We start from the raw sequence: 22452 nt of genomic DNA on the forward strand, positions 1-22452 counted from the left end.
TGCCAGTTGGAGTAACAGGAACAGGTTTTGCTTTTGCTGCAGCTTGAAGTCCCCACAAAAGTACCTATTTTCCAGAAAGCCACTTGCCACCATCACCTCCACTTAATAATACTCCCAGAAGCAGCTGATTTTTAGCTGACCTCAAAAGCCTAGATGTGTTTCTAAAACTCACAGAGGACACCTGTGACAGGTCATTTTTCCCATGTGGAGTCTACCTATTCACTGCCAGTGTTCAAATGGGCAAAACTCTTAAGCCAGCCATTGGCCTGAGTCCAGTGTGCTACCTAGCAAACCAGGGCAGATGTGTGGATTCTTTTTACTGATTGGGAGACTGCCTCAGGTTGAAGATTGCTGGCTCCTTTCAAGTCTTTATTGGACAGGTATTTACTTTTTTTTTTTTTAACCAGTTAATTATAACCTAAATTAAGGCAAGTTTTTTAAAAGAGCAAATTTGATAAATGCTACCAATATGTGTATTTCCACTACAGGAGACTGTTATTTCTGATTATACACAGAAGGGAAAAGGTTTTTTGGTGGTTTTTTTTTTTTTTGAAACCATTAAACTTGTTTATTTTGGAAAATGCAATGTGCACAACAAGGTGTGTTAAGGAAGGAAAGATGTATTTCAATACTCCTGCTAATACAAAACATTCTGAGAGGGGCTCGGGCAACTTTAACGGAAGCAAAACTCAACAATGAAGAATACTATAGTACAAAATTATGGCCAAAAATACTGTATTTTTAACCAGCAAGATCATTGGGGCATTATTATACAACATTAGGTGTTTTTTGCAAAACTAGTTCCCATCCCCAAACAATAGACAATACATGCATTTGAATGACATTTTAGGAACAGTAAATATTCTTTTAAATACTGCAAGTTAAAAATGTTTTCTGACAAAACTCCCTAAATACATAGGTCTAGTAAGGGTTTCCAACAGGATGATGGGTGAGGAATCCAGCAAGGAGTTGCATTTAGAGAGTTCTTCGAGGAAAAGAAATCCACCAAAAACGTGTTTCAGTCAAAGTAACCTGGACAAAGTTACATAGTATTATTCCAGCTTTCTTTCCTGAACTTAAAAATGTTCTACCAACGAATACCTTCCTGTTTTTTCTGTCTACCAAAAGCTTATATAAAAGTCAGAATTTCTTTATCCAAGATCTGATTTTACCCAATAGATGTTTTCATAACATGTAAATGTCATTTGCTATATTGGGTTGGAATCATACAGGGAAATGGAGGACACAAGGTAGATAAGGAAGGCAAGGAGGAAATTAATATTTGAGCACCTACTATGTGCTAGGTGTGTATTCATACTTTGAACATATGATTCTAGAGGCAAGAGTGTTATTGAAAGGGCAGTGATCATTGGGAAGACAGCAGGAAATGGCTATTCTGTGAGAAAAACAAATGACAAGTTTAGGGTCTGTACTGAGTTATCTACTAAACAGCAGGTGTCTGGCTCCAAAAATCTCTAGCTAATCATATACAACTAAGCCATTTCTTTTCCTAATTTGATGGAACCAAAATGAAATCCCAAAGACACAGTTACCAGGACAGATCTATTAACGCTACATATGCTGGAAATATGTAGAGATAGATAAACATACAATATTACTAGTTTTATTTTTTTGTGTTTCTAACCAAAGATATATCTTTGGAAGAAAATATTAATGTATACCAAGCACACCTTATTTGTATCAATTGAGATGTTGATTACCAATTAAGTGGTTTTAAACCCTTATTTAATTTGAAGAAGAGCAGCAATATACATTACAATATTTGGGTACACTTTATTTTTATATGGGTTAACATTCTGCTATATTTCATTTCATTCGTTTTGAGAAACTGAAAACAAAGGGAAATCAAGGGTAATCGGTAGGTGATTTGAGGGAAATTTCCAACCAATATGTGAGTCTTGCAGTATTTCATTATACAGCCCTTTCTTCCCATTATTTATTTATTTTTTTTGCAAATAAGTCATTTTGACCCAAATCCAGCATAAATAGCTTTTCACCAATTCCTAACTTAAGACAACTAAAATTTACAATCATGTGGCAGTATAAATTTTAAAATTACAGTTCGTACACTTTGACAATCAAGATAGTCTGAAGTACAAAAAAGTAAATTGCCCTTTAGCTGAATTACCTTTTTGAAATAGGCCTGCTAGTTAATCTACCAAAAAAAAAAAAAAATACAAGTTTTACGTGTTCTTCAAATTCCTTTTGTAGTTGTCATCTGCTAGTAAACAACATATGCAGGTTCTTAATTTTTTTTTCCAGTCTATTCATGACATTCAACAGAGCTCTTTATATGGAAATGTTAAAAACAAAAACTTCTAGGAGATTTATTTACTTTTGAATGGGTGTGTTATTTCCCTTTGTTTCAGATATGAGGCACAAACTTCTGAATTTAAGCTCTGTAAGGCATAGTAGAAACTTCCAATTTACAAATAAGGAATTCTCTGGGGGTTAGAACTGCCATGTCACGCAAAAAGGGAAAAATCATCTGTAAACTGGTACACTGCAATGTGTTAAGTGAGTCATGAAATGGCTGCTTGCCTTGGTATGCTAAAGAAAGGTTTCTGTGTTTTATGTTTTTGTTTTTGAATACGACATGCCCAAGTCACCATAAAACTCACCACAGGCCTCCATTACCTAAGCATCAACAATAGGAGGCCAGTGGCACACGCTTATAACGCTTGCAATCACAATATAATATAAAGCATGAGTAAACTTTGTTTTTATACAAAACTGAAAAGAATCCCGTCCCGCCCCTAGCCCCTTCAATAAAACCCCGAAGAAACAAAAAAGAAAATCCTTTAGCTTCGATTGCCTGGTGTGGCTAAAATTAGGTTTCTATGCATCACTGCTGCTAGGGTGATCAATTTTTTCCTTTCTCAAGAGAAGGGATCTTGTCATGCACCCTACAGGAACAGTGAAGCCACAAACCTCAATTCTGCATAGCAAATTCCATCCCAATTTCATAAAGACAAATATAACAATCTTTCCCTGTTTTGCTCAGCTTCTTCAAGCTTTGAGATCAGGTTTAATTGACTACATCTACTATAGCTCTATTAAATAGAATATCTTGATTCCCTAAAACTGTAACACTTATGATCTTGTGATGAGGTTTTCTCTATACACACTGTAGGCCTTCAAATGTTGTTGTTTAATTTTTTTTTTTTTTTTTTTTTTTTTTTTTGCTGCACCAAATTTAAGAACGCCCTTTCAGGCAAGCAGTGGTCTCTAGCTGTTAAAACATTTCCTTAGTGGATCACAATAGCTTCTAAAACTGCCTTTCTAGTAAAGGCCATCAGAGAGGTAATACTAAACTGTGCATTTGCCAAATAAGAATATGAATTGTATAAAAGCTCATATTCCAATCCTAGATCAAATGGCAAAAGTTCTACAAAGTTGGTTTCCATGTTTGTATAAAAGCTCCGACTGATTTTATGTATTTTGCTATGAAATTACCTTTGGGTCTTATAATCAGTATACCTCTACTCAGGAATGTGCAAATGATTTTATACAGCACGACGCTAGTACCGCTCTGTACGACAGTAAGGTTTTTTTTTTTCTTCTTTTCTAAATGGAAAGAAAATATCCCTAGTCAGAAATAAACTGACAAATTTACATTCTCCTCTCTTAAAAAAGTAAATAAAATAACATTATTCAAAATGTGAATTAGCTATAGACATACAATACAATTACATAGATACATATCAATACAGCACATTCAATCTGCCAAAAAATTAATGATTACAAAGCCAGTATGGATGCTGCAATATCAAGAGAGATGTATGTACAATGATTAGAGCATTTGTAATTGCACTATACCTACAGGCAGTCTGTTTGTTAAATTACAGGTGCTTTCTGAGCAAGGGAAAAAAAAAGTAACCTGTGTTGTTTGAGGCTGGGAGAATCAAGGATGAGAACATCTCATTACCGTTGGGTGGCTTTGGTACTCATTAAACAGGCCGTGATTTTTCTCCCTCCCCCTTTGTTGTTCCAAAAGAGTGATTTATATGGAAGTTTAGACTAGTGCCAAATACTACTATAGTTAAAATGAGACCAGTATCATGGCCTAATTCTAACGTCCCAGCAGCTTTGAACAATCATGATTTATTTTCTTAAATCAAATTTCAACTCAAGCTGCTTGACAGAAGCTTGTCAATACATGTGCTGTATTTTTTTTGCATTTGTTGAAAAATTGCACATATAGAATTCCAAACATTTCTCCTGGTAGGTTCAGTTACACAAATACATGTTCTATAGAACACTGAGAGGTTACTTTTGAGTTAAGTCCACAAATCTTCCATAAGTTCAACCTAATCAGTTACCAGTTCAAGAAGATCTTGAAGGTGGTAAACTAGCAGGAACTTCAGATTTTGGAAATTAAAGGTGTCAGAATAATACTACCAACCAATGTTCCTGGCAGACTTCATTGAACTTAAAGAACCACTGAGAGTAAAACTGGTTTCAAATAAAGAGACATAAACAGATTTCCTGTTAAACCACATAGGATACTTTTTACATTGCCGGTTTGGACACTGAACATGGGACGTGAACACTAACAATGTCATCTTAAGGACAAAGAAAAGAATGGACCGTGAGAATCAAATTTCTAGTTACAACTGTTTGGCAAATGGCATTTCTGGTTCATTCTCAGCCAGTCATTTTAGGCTTCACAGTCTTACTCTCTTACATTTTAAGATACCAGCTTTTATTTTTTAAGTTCGTATTCATTTTATTTGACAAAAAGCCAGCTTTGGCAACACATACCCATAATAAAAGTCATTTTAAAATTGTGGCCCAAACACTAAGAAAAAAAAGAAAGGAAAAGCTTGAACAACAACAACAAAAAAATTAAGAACAACCTATAAAAAGGTTCTGGGTAGCAGCCATTAGGGTAATGTAGTGTCTGTTGGCATCTTTTTTGGCATCTGCAATTGAAAGAGAGGGTAAGAAAAAGAAGCAAAGAAGGGAGGAAAGACAATGGCACGTGGCATTTGAAAAGAAAGGACTCCCGTGTGTCTTTGATCCTGCCTTCTGCATATTTCTCTGAGCAACCAAGCTATGGCTGAAGGTAAACATCTAGAAGAAATGACACTTAACTGTTAGATGGGCATCCACTGTCCCAGTCCAAAGTGAGACAGACAGTATATTCTATTAAAAAAGAAACTATGTGTGTATCCAAAGCAACACATTTAAAACCATAGTATTAATACATATAATCCTTCAGCAAAAATTACAAACTTAAATTAAGCTGATGATGGCTTAAATCGAACGAACGATGTGTCCTGACTGTATCATTTGAGAGAAAAACTTGACCAAGAATGGAACTAGGATAAAGGCCATTGTAACCTGGGAAAAACATCAGGAGGGAGGTATGAATTAGGGGGGAAAAAAAAAGGGAAATCAGCTTTGTTTTGCTCCATAGAAAAGAAAAAGAGAGAGAGAGAAAGAAACAAGTCTTATCTTTGTGAGTGCATGACTGAGAATTTAAAATACACTGAGTCACAAGGTTTTGCCTAAAAAAAAGATAGAGAGGAAATGTGCTGGGACTGTACTTCAGCATCCTCTGTTTTTCCTCTGAATAGTTTAAATAAAATCATAATATTTACTACAAACTCTGTGGACACGCTCACACAGAGTCCAGGACGGCAATAAATTAGTATTATGCAAATTGTTTTCCACAGAAATACAGTCCCTCTTGTGTATCTTCAATAGCCCACCAGGGAAGGGCAGGGCGGGTGTCTAGGAGGCACAATTAGACCAGATTGTACTCCTTCAGGTTCAACTGGAGGATGGTGTCCTTGACGGCAGCAAAGACAAAGCGGATATTCTCGGTGTCTGTGGCGCACGTGAAGTGGGAGTAGATAATTTTGTCACTGTCTGGGTTCAGGTCCACGAACATCTTCAGAATGAATTCTCGGGCTGCCTGGGCATCTCTCTGGGGTCCTTTTGGCCAAGAGACAAGAGGGACACTTTGTTACGTAATCTGCTAATGTATTCAATCATCATTGGTTCAATAAATACTTACTATGTCATTGCTCATGAAGCCTACATCTGCACTGCAGATTTGATCTGTTATAATCATTTTCCCTAACACTACTATGGCTGACCATCCATCCACCCACCCAGGCACCCACCCATTCACAAAATGGGGATAGGTGAAAGCAGACAGATGACTTGAAAGCCAAGGCTAAGTTTATTTCTTAGCTTGGCCTTCACTCTGATTCCCTGAGTGATTGGGAGCCACTGTAGGCTCTTCATCAGGGGAGTGATAGCTTACTTCTGTTCAACTGAGTTAATTATGCTTGTTTCAGTTATATAATAAGTGTGCACAAAGATACAGCTGCCTCGGGCTCTCCTGTCAATCTGTCCTCCAAACGACCCAACATTATGGATCATTTTACATCTTCCAGACTGACATCTCTCTTAGAACACCTGTTTGTAAGGTCAGGTCTATCTACAATGGGCCTCTGTAACAGTCTCACTTCCATAGATTTCTGGTATTTCTGAGCACACTACATTTGTGTAGCATTCAGTTCATGTGTGATGATAAAACAATTGGTTTATATTTTCTTTTCTTTTCTTTTTTTTTTTTTTTGAGATGGAGTCTCATTCTGTTGCCCAGGTAAGAGTGCAGTGATAAGATCTCAGCTCACTGCAACCTCTGCCTCCCAGGTTCAAGCGATTCTCTTGCCTCAGCCTCCTGAGCAACTGGGATTACTGGTGCCTGCCATCATGCTTGGCTAATTTTTGTATTTTTAGTAGAGACAAGGTTTTGCCATGTTGGCCAGGCTGTTCTCAAACTCCTAATCTCAGGTGATCCACCCGCCTTGGCCTCCCAAAGTGCTGGGATTACAGGTGTGAGCCACTGTGCCCAGCCTATATTTTCTTACATTGATTTAAGAAGGAGTCTCTTATGTACCAAGAATTGTCCTAGATGCTTTGAAAAAGGATTGTGACATATCTAGCAAGATAAACTAAAAATGTAATTTTGCAATGGATTCTTAGATATGACACCACAGCACAGGTCATATTTTTCACAAAAGAAAAAATAAATTGGACTTCATCAAAATTAAAAACTTTATGTATCTAAGGACTTTTTTTTTTTTTTTTTTTTTTTTGAGACAGGATCTTGCTCTGCTACCCAGGCTACAGTGTAGTGGAATGATCATGGCTCACTGCAGCCTCAACCTTCTGGGTTCAAGTGATCCTCTTGCCTCAGCCTCCTGAATAGCTGAAACTATAGGTGCCACCAAGCCTGGCTAATTTTTAAACTTTTTGTAAAGATGGAGGTCTCACTATGTTGTCTTGAACTTCTGGCCTCAAGCAATCCTCCCACCTCAGCCTCCCAAAGTGCTGGGATTATAAGCATGAGCTACCACACCTGGCCAAGGCCATTATTAAGAAAGTGAAAAGCCAATCTATAGAATGGGAGAAAATATTTACAAATCATGTCATCTGATAGGTGTTTAGTATCCAGAATATATAAAGAGCTCCTACAATTCAATAACAAAAAACCCAATTAAAAAATAGGCAAAAGACTTGAACAGACATTTCTTTAAAGAAGATATACAAATGGTCAATAAGCACAGGAAAAGATGCTCAATAATGGTAATCATTTAGAAAAACGCATATCAAAACCACAGTGAGAGACCTCTCCACATCTACTAGCATGGCTATAAAAATAACAAGGGTTGGGGAGAATGTGGAGAGATTTGTACTCTTGTGCACTGTTGGGAATGTACAAAGGTGCAGCTGTTGTGAAAACAGTTTGGTGGTTCCTCAAAAAGCTAAACATGGAATAACCATATGACCGACCCTACTAGTCTACTCCAATGTATATATCTAAAGGAATTGAGAGCAGGGGCTCTGATAGACACTTGATCTTAGTCAAAAGGGCGAGAAGCAATGTACATCAATTTTAATAGCAGCATTGTTAACAACAGCCAAAAGGCGAAAACAATCCAAGTGTCCATCAACAGATACATGGAGAAACAAAACCAAACCAAACAGAATATTAGAATATCAGAAACAAAAAGAATATTATTCAGCCATAAAAAAGAGTAAAGCTCTGACAGATGCTGTAATACGCATGAACTGTGAGAACATTACAATAAATAAACCCAACATAAAATAACAAATATTGTATGCTTGCACACATATGAGGAACTTAGAATTGGTAAACTCATAAAGACAGAAAGTAGATTAGAGGTTTCCAAGGGTTAGGGGGAGGAAGGAAATGGGGTGTTGCTGCTTAATTGGGGTGGTGAAAATATTTTGAAAATACCTGTGATGGCTGCACAGTATTGTGAGTGTAATTAATGCCTTTTATGAATTGTGCACTTAAAAATGTTAAAAATGGCAAATTTTATAATTAAAAAAAGTACTATATCAAAACCCACTGAATTGTACACTTTAAATAAGTGAATTACATGGTATATAAATAATCTCAATAAAGCTGTTTTAAAAGTGTATTTAATAGGTACTGATAGATATATTAATTTAAAACTTACTGTAAATAACATCAAAACACCATCACCTTTCAAGTATTGGATACGTATCATATATCTGTCTTTGTGTTGCTTTATATATGCATTTCCTCCTATTTTTTCAAGTTAGTTCTATACCAAGCAATAAGAAACTTTTTTTTTTCCTTGAGACAGAGTTTCACTGTGTTGCCCAGGCTGGAGTGCAGTGGCATGATCTTGGCTCACTGCAACCTCCACCTCCTGGGTTCAAGCGAATCTCCTGCCTCAGCCTCGTTGGTAGCTGGGACTACAGGCGTGCACCACCATGCCCAGCTAATTTTTGTATTTTTAGAAGAGACAGAGTTTTGCCATGTTGACCAGGCTGGTCTTCAACTCCTGGCCTCAAGGGATCCGCCCACCTTGGCCTCCCAAAGTGCTGAGATTACAGGCGTGAGCCACCACACCCAGCAGGTTTTTTTCTATCATCAATATTCTTGTTACCTACTAGTAGGGATAAAGAGATCTTGCAGAACTCTATTGAGGGCTTGACCACCATTTCTAACAAAATGCACCCTGAGCTTCAGACAGCTGACTTGAATTATTCTCAAACCAACCTTTTTATAAATTGGAGATTACTCCAATAAACTTATATCTGATAATGCCAGAAGATGGGAGGAAAGAATTATAAAAACAAATAGACTATCCTCATTTGTACAATTTAAAAAAGTAATGTTGAATTTTTGATGTAGGTGCCCAGAATTCAATCTTTTTTAATGACTAAGATGGCTGGCATCATATTTAATAGATAAAAAGTACAATTAAAAACAATATGTAAAGTATATATACAAGCAAATATATATATAATTAATGTTCCATCTTTTTCAATGTACTATTAACTTATTAACTCAAGTAATAAAAACTATTCAAAACCAGAAAGTAACAGATTACCAGAGCTGGAGAAGTCTCTCATTTCATAAAAAGAACATTATATTTCTGGCTTCTGAATGAACTTCTGTATGATTCTGTACTTACTCTATTTGGGAAGGAAGGGACTATACCTTTTTTTTTTTCTTTTTTATTTACCCTACAGAATATAAGAACTAGATCCAAGTTCACTAAAGTGCACTTGAAAAGTGTTATGTTTTTAAGCATAAATTGTTATCTGAATAAACATACACTACAAAGAACTCATTACAGCCATCACAGCAGGAGCAGAATTCCACAGTCTCTATGAACAATCTTGCAATTCAAGTCCATGTGGAAATGGTAATTTCCTTTCTTGAAGAGAAATACAGAAATGGCATTCATTATGATTAAGACCTTGTAAGTACAGAAATGTGGAAGTGTGAAATTTATACTACTATAAACATGCTTATTACAAAAACATCACTGCAGAGTGGGCCTCAATTTTTTCAGTGTTTGCTCATCTTACAAGGGCTTGGAGTTTCATGCAATGACTGCTGCACTGGCTTTGTAATAACAAAATCAATGTCTTTTTTCTTTTTCTGTGGCCAAGTTTCCTCTGTGCATTGTATGTATACTGGGGTAAGGTAACAATAAAAAAAAAAAAAAAACTTCAGATTTCAGAATACTCACAATGGGCACATGCTGGAAGGAAAATGCTTGTAGTGGTGGGGAATCTGGGGAAATTATTGGAGAGAGGAGGTATGTGAAGAGATTAGGAAGATGGTGCAGAGATCAAAGAACAGCACTGCAAGCACTGATCACAGACTAAGTCTTTTATTGTGGAAAAATCAGCAACTGTGAAGTGTGGCTAGGTATGCTGCATCTGAGAAGTTTGAATGAACCCCTCAGAAGGGTTCACCTCAGTGGGCACCATGCTCTATCTGTTCTGCATCCTCCCTTATGCAAGCACATCATGAAAACGTGCCAGCCCACAAGATGGGGTGTTGTGTATGGTGCGGCAATTTCTCACACGCTCATCCTTACCAAGTTCCAAGAAAAATTAAGAAGAATCTCGCATGTGTGTGTGTGTGTGTGGCAGGCAAGTGTGTTTAGATCTAAGCCAGATGTTTCATGCCTACTGTATTCAGGTAGACGTGTTTGAAGCTTGAGGTGGGAAAGCAAGTTAGCTACCCACACAGTCACTTCCTTCCATAGTTTTCTGAGCAACACTGAGAAGTGCAGTCTCAGGCATTGATGATTTGTTTCCGGGCTAGTGCAAATTAAAAGGAGTGAAAGAGAAAACACTGTTTAGACTGAGAAAGTGTTTTTCAAAGAACAGCAAAGCACAAAGGAAAATGTACTTGAAGAGAGGATATGAACACACTGCTAACAAAAGGTACCATTTCTAACATCTGGTGAAATCCACAAATGTTTATATTTTCAATTCACCAACCTTCAGGATCTTACATGTATTTGAGAAGGGAACTTCAATTCATTTAACATGTAACATTTCCCTTTCACGAGCCAGGACTGTACCACATTCCATGTGGGATGAAAAGATGACTAAACCTCCATCCCTGATGTGTTTGTATCATCATAGAAAGCTATGAAGCTAAATTTAATCTTGGTTTTTAAAGTAATTACTTTTCTGAGGAAGCTTTTAGAAGTACAAAAACACTGTGGAATGATATCCATCCTGGGTATCATATGTTGATAATGTAATTTTAAAAATAGTCTCTTCTCTTGTTGTTACATCACCTCTATGGTAGATACTTTTGGGTTTCTGCTATGTGATATACATACAATTCCATTCAATTCTTTTTTGCCCAGGGATAAACTGAGTAGCTAAATAAATTTGTCTGAGGCAACACAGACAGTGAGTGGCAAAGTGGAACTTTTCAGAGCTTGTGCTCTTAAACATCACCTCTATGGTAGATACTTTTGGGTTTCTGCTATGTGATATACATACAATTCCATTCAATTCTTTTTTGCCCAGGGATAAACTGAGTAGCTAAATAAATTTGTCTGAGGCAACACAGACAGTGAGTGGCAAAGTGGAACTTTTCAGAGCTTGTGCTCTTAACTATCTAGACCACAGCTTGGCAAACTTTCTCTGTTAAGGGCCACAGAGTAATTTAGGCTTTGCAAACTATTCTATCTCTGTCACAATTACCCAATTCTGCTGTTATGGTGTGAAAGCAGCCATAGACAGTGTATAATGAATGGGTGTGAATGGGTGTGGCTATGTCTCAATAAAACTTTATTCATAAAACCAGGTGGTGGGCCATAAGGGAGAGATGTGATTATCTTGCCAAATAAATAAACTTTTTTTTTTTTTTTTGAGACAGGGTCTCCCATCACCCAGGCAGGAGTACAGTGGCAGGATCATGGCTCATTGCAGTCTTGGCCTCTTGCCTCCCAACTCCTGCCTCATTTTTTGTAGATAGAGGTCTCGTTACATTGCCCAGGCTGGGCTTGAACTCCTGTGCTCAAGTGATCCTCTCACCTCAGTCTCCCAAAGTGCTGGGATTACAGGTATGAATCACCACACCTGGCCACATCGACTCTTATAGGGCAGCAGTCGTGACTCTCACTTGTTTTACACAGTGGCTACATGTGGATGCATTTTGTTACCAATCACCAAGTGTTCAAGTGTTTCTCAGAATGGGTTGGGTGTCTAGTTGTCCAGGATTTCACAGTCTAGTTGGGGAGGGTAAGATCCTTTTCTAAGAACAAAGCAAATAATGCAGAGCCATAGGAGTAGTGAAGTGGATGCTATAGATTCTAAGTGCTGCACAAAGAGCTTAACACTGGGTTACTATTAGTAATGGTGGTGGGACTTCATTGGGCTATGAAGTTTCAAAAAAGGAAGTATTTCCTGAGTATTCAGTAAGTGTCCTACGTGTCAGGCATCATGCTAAACGTACACATATGTTATATACTACAGTGCACAAAACAATCCTATGAGTTTGGTCGTAAGGCCCAGAAAAATCAAGTGACTTGATGGTAGTTCTACAAATAGGAAGTGTCAGAACTGGGATCTCAACCTTGATAGACTGATTTCAGTGGTGGGCTCTTGACTTCAAAATTGTGTTCCTCCCCAGAGAGAGGAGAGGCAGAGTTGGACTGTAACCAAATGAAAGGGAGACACAGAGGGGACTATAAGAGTTAATACACAATTGGTCAAAACTACTGGATTGTTCCTTTTTCTGATCTGCTATTTCAAAGCAGATGAGTTTCTTTTCTTTTCTTTTTTTTTTTTAGACAGAGTCTTGCTCTGTTGCCAGGCTGAAATGCAGTGGTGCGATCTTGGCTCACTGCAACCTCCGCCTCCCGGGTTCACTCAGCCTCCCGAGAAGCTGGGACTACAGGTGCCTGCCACCACGCCCAGCTAATTTTTGTATTTTTAGTAGAAACGGGGTTTCACCATGTTGACCAGGATGGTCTCGATCGCTTGACCTCGTGATCCGCCCGCCTCGGCCTCCCAAAGTGCTGGGATTACAGGCGCTCGCCACTGTGCCCAGCCATGAGTTTCTTTTTCTATGACTTTTAGCATTGTTAAGGAATGCAATGTTTTGTGTCACTAAAAGACAGGGCAAACAACAATTCCTACTGTATCAGTTTCAACACGCAGGCTGCACAGGGCAAGGGCAGCAATGGTGCACTGTAGTGCGTTAACTCCCACACTGGGGTTTGGAGACAAAACCTATTCACAGCTACTGAGCTGTGGTATGAGTGCTGACTTACCATCATATTCTGGGAAGTAGTCGACTAGATGGGAATACATGATTTTCTCCTCTAGAAGATCTTTCTTGTTTAAGAACAGAATAACCGAGGAGTTCTGGAACCAGGGGTATGTGATAATTGTTCTAAAGAGAGCCTTGCTTTCCTCCATTCGGTTCTGGAAAAAAAAAATCAGAAAAAACAAGGAGTGAATTACATGATTACTTAATTTGTGAATTGTGTTTATTTTATAAGTCCAACCCATCTTTTGTATACGACCAGTTTTTGTAGCCCTGTGTTGGATTTGTCAGGATTTATATGCAAATGATTCATGACACACATTGGCTGTTTTCATTATGCAAACTCTCAGGCTGACAAGCAGAAGAGAGTAATAATAATAAAAATCAGCTAAAATAGCTCTTACGGTTGAAAGAGAAAATAATTGAAAGCCTAGAGAATCATGTTGTGAATCTGGAACACTGTCATAAATTCCCATCAAAAATCATTCATTAATGACTAAATACTTGAGATCTGAACTAAGGACTAGATATGGCTTCATTTTGTATTTCTTAAGCTATATTTATTTGGGGCCTCACAATTTATTCTAAGCAATGAAAACAGTTACTTCTTTGTCAAAAGCATATCTATATTTCTAGATGTTTTCTAGAGTTATTACTCTACATACACACACACACACACACACACACACACACCCTTTATAAAGACATGGAAAATGTTGTAAGATCAAACATTTCCTGTTCATGAGTGCATGCTTTCTCCCTATGTTTCACTATACTATTAATATAGAATTGTGGAGATACACATAGTAATTATGTGGAGATAAAAATGTAATATTTCTCACTTTCAGCATCTGTGAGTAAGTGTTCTCACCTGAAGCTACACTTTCAAGCCTACCTTGGTAACAGAAACCCTAAATGGATTCTGAAGAAAATTAGTCAGCTTGGTACTATAAATGAAGATGCTATTTGAGGCTGTTCCTGAGTTAAATCATTCCTCTGGAAAAAAAAAAAACATATCAGCCAAAAGCTAGAGGGCCTCAGAGCTTCTTTCGTCTCTCCTTACCATTCTTTCTCCCATAGACTCACCTCTCTAAATCATTCCTACACTTGGGTTACAGATGAAGGCAGCAGATTTGGGAATTCTCCTTCCCATGAGGAGATAAAAGCCAGGATGTATGGGCATGCTTCATCCTGCACACACTTTCCAACCTCCCTTCTTAGTTCTCCATGTTATGACCGGGTTTGTGGCAATGGAAAGGGCTGCCTGGGATTGTGCCCACCTCTGCTGCTACGGGATGGTTTGGTGGCTTACACCAGAGCATCCTAGTTTCCTGCCATGTGAGCTGGCTTGGGGCTGGGCTCTGATCCAGGCCCAAATCACTTGGAGCTTCCCTTCCCTCATTTATGGTAATTAGTTTAGCCAAGCAATTCAACTAGGCCAATTAACTTGAGCACTTTTGCTGGGAACTCTGGAACAGAGAACCTTGCTTTCATGCAGAGTGTGGAAAAGGAATCATGGAGCTTTTAGCAGCCATCTTGAAAAGTGAGTGAAAAACAAATTGGGTCCCGCTCACCTGGTTTTTAACCTCTTGCTCCAACCAGGGCTAAGCTTGGTCATGCCTTTAGATTTGTCAGGACCATCAGTCAAAAGAACCTTTTGTTTTTTCAACTAGTTGGGGCTGTACTTTTCTGGTTTTTATTATACAAAATACTCTCAGTTGGTAAACCTGGATATATCCTCCCTCCAAACTTATACAAGGAAGTGAATGAGAATGACTGAATAGACTGGCTATGAACACCTTCTGCTCAGCTTTTGCCTGCCTGCGGTAGGATGCTCCTGGAATTTCACAGTGAAGAGTTACAAAGGCCATGTATTGCTCCTCTGCATAACCCTTGACTGGTGTTCTGGAAACCTCCAGGGAACTCAGCTTTTACCAAGTACAGTAATCTGGATCCTGAATATGTCTTCTTTTTTTCTTCTGTAAAGTGTGCCAATTCAAATCAAGTCATAAGGCACACTTTTCCAAAGCAGATCTTTGCCAATTCAGCCAAAGTCCATTGTCCCCAATCTCTTCAACCTGTTAATTTTGTGCCAACAGTTGCATAGATAATTAAAATTAATAAAATATGTGGGCTGATATAATGAAAGATAACTTCATAGCTCAAAAGACAGTGTTTATCTCACTGCATACATTTCTCTTTTATATAAATGACAGCACAGACTTTAACATACCTTTATTGTCTATAGGCCTTTTACTAGTTCTCATAGCCAGTGATAAGATTTTAAGCCCTGGAAATAACACTGAGAAAAGATATCTTGTAGCTTGAGATTTTATAGGCTGAGTGTTTCAGGACTGAAGACAAAGGCTTTAATAAGAACTGAAATAATTTTAAAAAAGGTAAAGAAAGTTAATTAGATAGTGACATCCCTGATGGGAGAGTGGTGTTTTTTTTTTTTAACCCCTGTTACTTATAACTAGAAAAATTCTAGAAAGTCATGCTGTGGTCTTTAGAGGAGCCCCATCTAAAGGTATGTTCACCTGGGCATCAACCCAGCAAGTCTCCATTAGAAAGCCTTATTATATTTAGCATTCTTGAGAACGGGCGTGATGGGCTCCAAGGGAAGGGGTCCTAGTAGAGCCTTTTCTGGCTGGAGACTTTCAAGGGGAAGTGACTAGACTATGCGCAGAGACAGGGAGGGTGAGCCTGACTTTGCATTGATATAGAAGAAGGTGTACCATGTCTCTCTGATTAACAATTTCCAGACTGGACTGGAGCCCGACTGAGCCCAGCATTGTGTTCCAGAGACAACTTGCCTAGGGTGCTGCCCATCTGCACCCAGTACTGCTGCACTGGGGCTGCTCTGGAGGCAGGTCCTGCTGAAGCTCACCCATGCATGCAGTCTGGGGCTGCTCAAGGACATACCTCCATTCAGCAGGTGCCATGTGGACTGAAGCCTGCGCTTCTAGCTCAGGGGAAAGCTAAAATGGGCAGATGACTGGCAGATGAGATCAACTTTCAACCAGGCCTGCCGAATTGAATCTCTGAGGGGACACTCCAGGAATCTGCATCTTACAAGCCCTCCAGGTGATTTGAATGCACACTCAACTTTGTGAAGCACTGTTAGTGTTGCTATGAATCACATAGGGTCGTCTTAAAACAAGGCTTCTACTTCAGCATGGGGTGGAGCCCAAGGGTCTGCATTTCTAACAAGACCACACTGAGCTGGAAGGTACAGAAAGCTTGCCAAGCCCAGGACAACAAGGGAGGTGATGCTCTATCCCATTTTCATGATAAGAAGTGCAAGTCAAAACATACAGCCGAGAGTCTGATTCTGTGCAGACTTGTTTTTCCCCCCCCCAATTAAGATTCTTTATGCTATGCTATATGATGTTTTCCATTCCACAGTAAAAATTCCTTATGCCGTTATTTTTCCTTTATGGAAGAACAGTTACAAACCGACATGCTCTGTTATCAAGCCCCGGACTAAATCCTAAATGGACTAAATGAGATTTTCACAATGACTCATAAGATAGTGGAACGTGCAGAGTGTGAGGCATAATCCACTTTGCTCAGTAAAAATTGAAATCTATGAGGGAACAGCATGTCCCAGGAGACTTTGTGGCACCTGCTTTGCAGTAATCTGCCAGAGCATGACGTTTCAAGAGGGATCAATGTATGAGCCACGTGTATGACCCATAATATAAAACAAGGAGGTTTTGTTTACTCTGAAGACAGGTTTAAAGGCAGTCTGGGGGTTGGTGGTAATCACGCCCTCTTTTTCTTGGGGTTTTGACCAGTTGGGAAATGTACAAAGAGGATACTAGTAAAGGTCCCCCTCCCTGCCCACCCCCACCGAGATGGTGTCTCACTCTTGCCCAGGCTGGAGTGCAGTTGCGTGATCTCAGCTCACTGCAATCTCTGGCCTCCTGAGTTCAAGTGATTCTCCTGCCTCAGCCTCCCTAGTGGCTGGGACTACAGGTGTCCGCCACCACACCTGGCTAATTTTTGCATTTTTAGTAGAGACAGGGTTTCACCATGTTGGCCAGTCTGGTAATGAACTCCTGACCTCAAGTGATCTGCCTGCCTTGGCCTCCCAAAGTGCTGGGATTACAGGCGTGAGCCACCGCACCTGGCAGGATACTAGTAAAGGTTTTACTACCCCTAACACAGGGCTCCTTGTTAACAGGTTGGGCCTAGACTCTGTGTGAGGCTCTAGGAGGCTTCCAACTGCCAGTTGTCCTCACCCACCACTTCTCTTGAGCTGGGAACAACGGTCCCTCTCAATGAAGGGTGGCTTTGGTGCAGGTAAGAGAGCTGGATCAGGGAGAGCAGGGACAGGGTGGGCTGCCAGAAGTAGGTCCTGCCTGGGCTCCACTTCCACAGAAAAGGGAGGACCAAAGGGGCCACAAAGGCTGAGGACAGGCTGTAAGCTAGTGACCATGGTGTGTGTCCTGGTTGGTCTCTGCTTCAGGTACATGAGGCCATGGAAATGTCAGACTCGCCTAGACCACACTGATAGGTAAGTCATTCCTTCTAGGGGCTGGAACCAGCCAAAGGGTAGAACACTAAACTGGGAAACATTCACTCCAATCCTTGGCCCTGAGGGAGAAAGATAGGGTACCTGCTCCCTGCTTTGTAATTGCAAGCAGGATGGTGTGACTCCTGAGTGTTCTACCCTGACCAGTCATCTGTGAAAGCCCTGTTTGAGCCATCAGCAAAGGGTCTTATACCTCTAATATTTATTTAACATCTCAAATCAATTCTCAAGATCTCTGATATCCTGAACACATTGCTTTTTAATGCATTTCCCTGTTAACATGTAATTGACTAAGGCTGCCTACAGGATGAAGCTACAAGTTCTGGCCTGGCATTCACAGCTTGGCAACTGTCTTTAATCTGAGCCCCTATACAAATGGTCTTTTTCCTGATAAACAGATTCCACGTCACCACTGCCACATGACTGCATGTTCCTGACTTGTGGCCCACAATGCTGTCCCTACTTCTTATCCTTCAATATCCAGGTCAACCCAACTTCCCCAAGCAGTTCTTTCCCGAGCCCCATTGGACTTGCTCCTTCCTCCCATCCCCAGCACAGGATGTCCTATCCCTAGTTTGCCAACGGTTCAGTGGACACATAAGAGAGCTTCTGAGATGCTGGGCATGAGCATGCTGCAGACACAGCCCTTGTCCTGGAAGACTGAAGAAGACAAGCATGCAATGCATCATCACAGGCCCACATGGTAGGCCCAAAGCAGTGATAAGTAGGAGATGCTGCGGTGACACAGGAAGGAAAGGTTTGCTGTGCAGTGGATCAGGGAAGGTTTAAAAGGAAAGGTAGTTTCAAACTGAATCTTTATAGATGAATCAGAGCTTGCAAGGAGGAAAAGAGAGCAAACATTCCTCTGATTAAGAAGAAGGTTGGATCCAGTGGACATGGCCCAAGACCGCAGCTGGAAACTAGCTTTCTTCAGGCTACTGTCTGGCACAAATCTCCGCATAACAATTACCAAAGGGCCTAAAGGGACAATATTTCGTGTCTACACTTTGCATCCCTGCTGTCATCGAAGTCAACATTTACTCAGCAGGCTGGCTTTCCTTATCCCTCTCCACCATACTGGTGCTTCCCTCTGTCAAAAGTCAGCATTAAACTAGAGATTTGAGTATCCATTTTAATAACTTTCGCAACTCCTCATTATCTTGCCTCATTATCATTATCTTGCCAATAAGAACATATTCTCACAAAACGCACTTCTTTTCTTAGCAAAGACAAATTTAGACTAAGATCCTCAATTCTTTTACCTGATACAAGTTATCCACCTGTCTGTCCCGGGTGGTATTTTTTTCTCCCATCAATACATTGATAAACCATATTGAATTACATTTCCCATAAAGTCTAAAATACATCCTTAAATGCAAACGAGACAGTTAAGAAATAAGCATGCAGAATGTCATGAGGGCATTCATAACAATCATCACTGAGGGCCTGACAGTCATCTATGAGCTGTTCTCAGCTGACCTGAGGTAGGATGGACCCCAGAGAAACTGTGATAAAACTTTCCAGGGTGCAGATGCTCTTGAGTCTCAGGGAGACACAGAGGGTGTTGAGTGACCTTGAGTGACTCAATTAGTGACAGACTCACTAATTGATGCCAGGAGCCAGTCAGGTGACTGTGATTCTGTGATGATAATTTCTGTGTTCACGATTCTGGGATTCTGTGTCCCCTAAGCTTTCTGCTAAAAAAGAAGGCCAGAGCCATCATGCCCTTTACTTAAATGAGTGAAGTCCAGATATACAGACACAGAATGAATACACGAGCATGTCTATAAAGTCGACTGCTCAGTAAAAGGGGAAAACACACAGTTTATGTTGCTTTATGATATTTTTAACACAAATCTTCAAAGTTACAGGTTAAGACAACATTTGCTGGGTACACCTACACTCTAAATTTTTATACCAAGTAGCTCACAGGGCCTCATTCCATACACTGTACATGACGAAACACCCTGATACCAGGTACCATTTTTATTGGCACCACTTCTGCTTATGAAATTGATAAGAAAAAGACTGTCAGAATACAGGAATTTTATGCTCCAGAATTCATACAAGACCGTTTTAAATAACACTCTTCACTCTCTTTTTTAAATAAGACATTCCAAACCTATACTCTTCGCTTTTAATTGCTGTAACAGCTTCACTATTTCTTCTAAGACATAACTCACTAAAGAACACCTTACAGATTACTTTATTAAAGGTCATTACTTTTAAAAAGCAAGACCACTTGATTTACTTTCTATGTAACGACCCATAATGTAAAATTTGAATCAATATTATCATTTGTAGCTTACCAAATGTTGAAGAATTTGAAAAATCTGAACATACTCTCTCAGGTATTTATCTCATTTGTCTGTGTCTACTGGGTAAATAAATGCAACAACCCAGAAGACAAATAACTCCAAAGCTGTATGAAAAAAAATTTGCAAGCCTAGTCTTCTGCATATTTCTTTCCTCCCTTGATTGTTTAGGGAAAAGCTTGCTGTGTCTGACTTTGTATGTCCAGCAGGATCACATTGTTATGTGTCCTATCTGATGTCAATGCTTTGAGAATTCAAAACACATTCTGGGCCAAACTCCTGTTGTTGGGGAGGGAGGTGGGAAGAGGAAAAAAGTACAGGAATTCACATGAATCTGCTGTATGGAAATGTGCTCCAGATGATCTGGCAAGGAGAGTACGCTGACATGGCAATGTGGCCCAGTGGTGACAGGCCAGGGCTGTGAGCTAGGGACCTCAGTGGAAACATGGCTCTGTTTCAAATACTCTCCGTGTCCTTGGGCAAGTGGCTAAATATCTCTGAGCCTTGGTCTCCTCATGTATCTCCCATGGTTTGTGAGGATAGATGAGACAATGCATCCAAGCCCCTAGCTGTGGCCTGAGCACACAGTAGCCTTCTATCACTGATGGCAAAATTGCTACATAAGAACCTCCTGGTTAGGCAATTTGCTTCTCTCAAATCTCTGACCAAACTAAACCCAGTGAAATATTTCCGTTCCCTGGAACTGCACCTAGTTAATTTATCCACGTTATCAAATCCAGGCACATCTGATTTATAGAAAACTGGAAAGTCATTCAGGTTTCTGCCAATTTTCCTTACGTAGAGAATGTTTCTTCCTAAGATTCTCCACCCGTTAAAGGGGAGGATCTTCAAAATCGCTAAAGATGCTCAATACGCTCAACCCCAGAGCAAACCAAGAAAACAACAGATACAATATACAAATGGAGTGGGTGGAGTGAGAAATAATTAAAGACAGGTTCCTAGCCATTGCACTTTTGCTATCCAAATCACACAGCCGGGATAGAAATAAGAACGTCAAACTCAGCTGAATAGATATTATTTCCTTGATAATTTTCTTAGTCTAGGTAAATCTTTGCAAGCAATTATTTGAGATCAAATTTGGCGAAGGTTTTAATGTTATAGTTTCTGCATATGCATCAATGTATTCTACCTGCAAAGGATGTTTAGAGAAGAAAAGAAATAGAACATATTTGCCTATTACCTCCAGGTCTAAGGTTACTAAGCAATAAGACGCGGTCACATGTCAGGCCCTTGTAAAGTGAACTGCTGCAAATCAGAGTGTGTTGTAGGAGAAAAGTGGAGGAGGAAAAAAGGAAGACAGAATGAGAGGCTGGGGATCAAGGAGAGACAAAGGAGAGTAGAGAGCCAGAACGTGAGTGACAGGAAACAGGACAAATGTGTAACCCTTTCCGATGTGGAAGCCTACAATCCTAGAACTTACAGAGGTAGGACTAACAGAGATGAACGGATTAATATTCCCTAGTATTTCAGTTAAGTGACCAACCACCTCCTTTCAAAGTCTACTGCACAGCACACTGATCTATTTACCAATTATTCTATGTGCCATACTTTACGCTTATTTTTTTACTTTATGCTTAGATGTCAGGGATCCGAAGTCTATCCTTAACTTACATGCAGTCTATCCTTAACTCTTTCCTTTCCTTTTCTCATAAGGGTTACTTACTGAGCTGAGAGTCAGGTATTTAACGGTTTGTGTATTCATGACACTGACTTTTCAATTCACTGAACTTTCCTCCTTCCAGTACTCTCTCTACACCCATTATTCTGTGCTATCATCTTGCGGCAGTGCCACTAACAGCTCAAGAGAGATCACCTTCTCGTTGCTCTCTGATGTAATGTCTGATGGCCAAAGCAACTGCCACCACTGCCTTTTAAAAACTGCTCTATTGCACTGCAAACTCAAATCCTATGTGTTGTCACTGTCATTGTAAGTGATGTTGTAAGTGATGTTGTAAGTGACGTTTCCCTCTACTAAGTATCTAGCAGACGGGTAACTGCCATTAGCTGGTGTAACAGGCATTCCTTCCAGCCTGAATCTCATGATGATCAATGCTTCCTACTTTACAAACTTGTCTAAGTTGATGGCTATAATTTGTTTCCTACAAGCTATTGGAAAAGACATTCCTTTTTTTTTTGCATAATTAGGATACAGATTTACCTTCACACTTTAGTCAGAACAATAACTTATTCAGCATCCCAACGTATTCCAACTCCTTGGGTTATGTCCCCATTCACATAAAACAATATTTCAATAATAATCAACAGAGCAGCCTTGGGATATTGCACCAAACCAGTTATCAAAAGAGCCAAGGAGACAACTAGACAGACCTATAGTAAGTGGCTACTTGAATGGGTGGACTCTAATTTTGAACTTCAATGGACCCATTAGCACTGTGTCAAGAGCACAAAGGTACAACTTGGCTGAACAGGCATCTGTTCCC

At 39.7% G+C, this 22452-nt stretch overlaps 1 protein-coding gene across 1 annotated transcript in view; it reads right to left on the reverse strand.

The window, feature by feature from the left end:
• Positions 1 to 718: 718 nt before the first annotated feature.
• The window catches only part of GNAQ (G protein subunit alpha q), a 312081-nt gene continuing 290347 nt past the window's right edge, over positions 719 to 22452 (reverse strand). The window contains exons 6-7 of the mRNA XM_031014551.3: positions 13140 to 13293; positions 719 to 5964 (exon numbers count right to left, since the gene is read on the reverse strand). Coding sequence (XP_030870411.1) covers positions 5774 to 5964; positions 13140 to 13293 — 345 coding nt within the window. The 3' untranslated portion in view covers positions 719 to 5773. The remainder of the gene's footprint in view (positions 5965 to 13139; positions 13294 to 22452) is intronic.

The sequence above is a fragment of the Gorilla gorilla genome, chromosome 13 (genome assembly GCF_029281585.2).
Source record: "Gorilla gorilla gorilla isolate KB3781 chromosome 13, NHGRI_mGorGor1-v2.1_pri, whole genome shotgun sequence".
In the NCBI taxonomy this organism is placed as follows: Eukaryota; Metazoa; Chordata; class Mammalia; order Primates; family Hominidae; genus Gorilla; species Gorilla gorilla.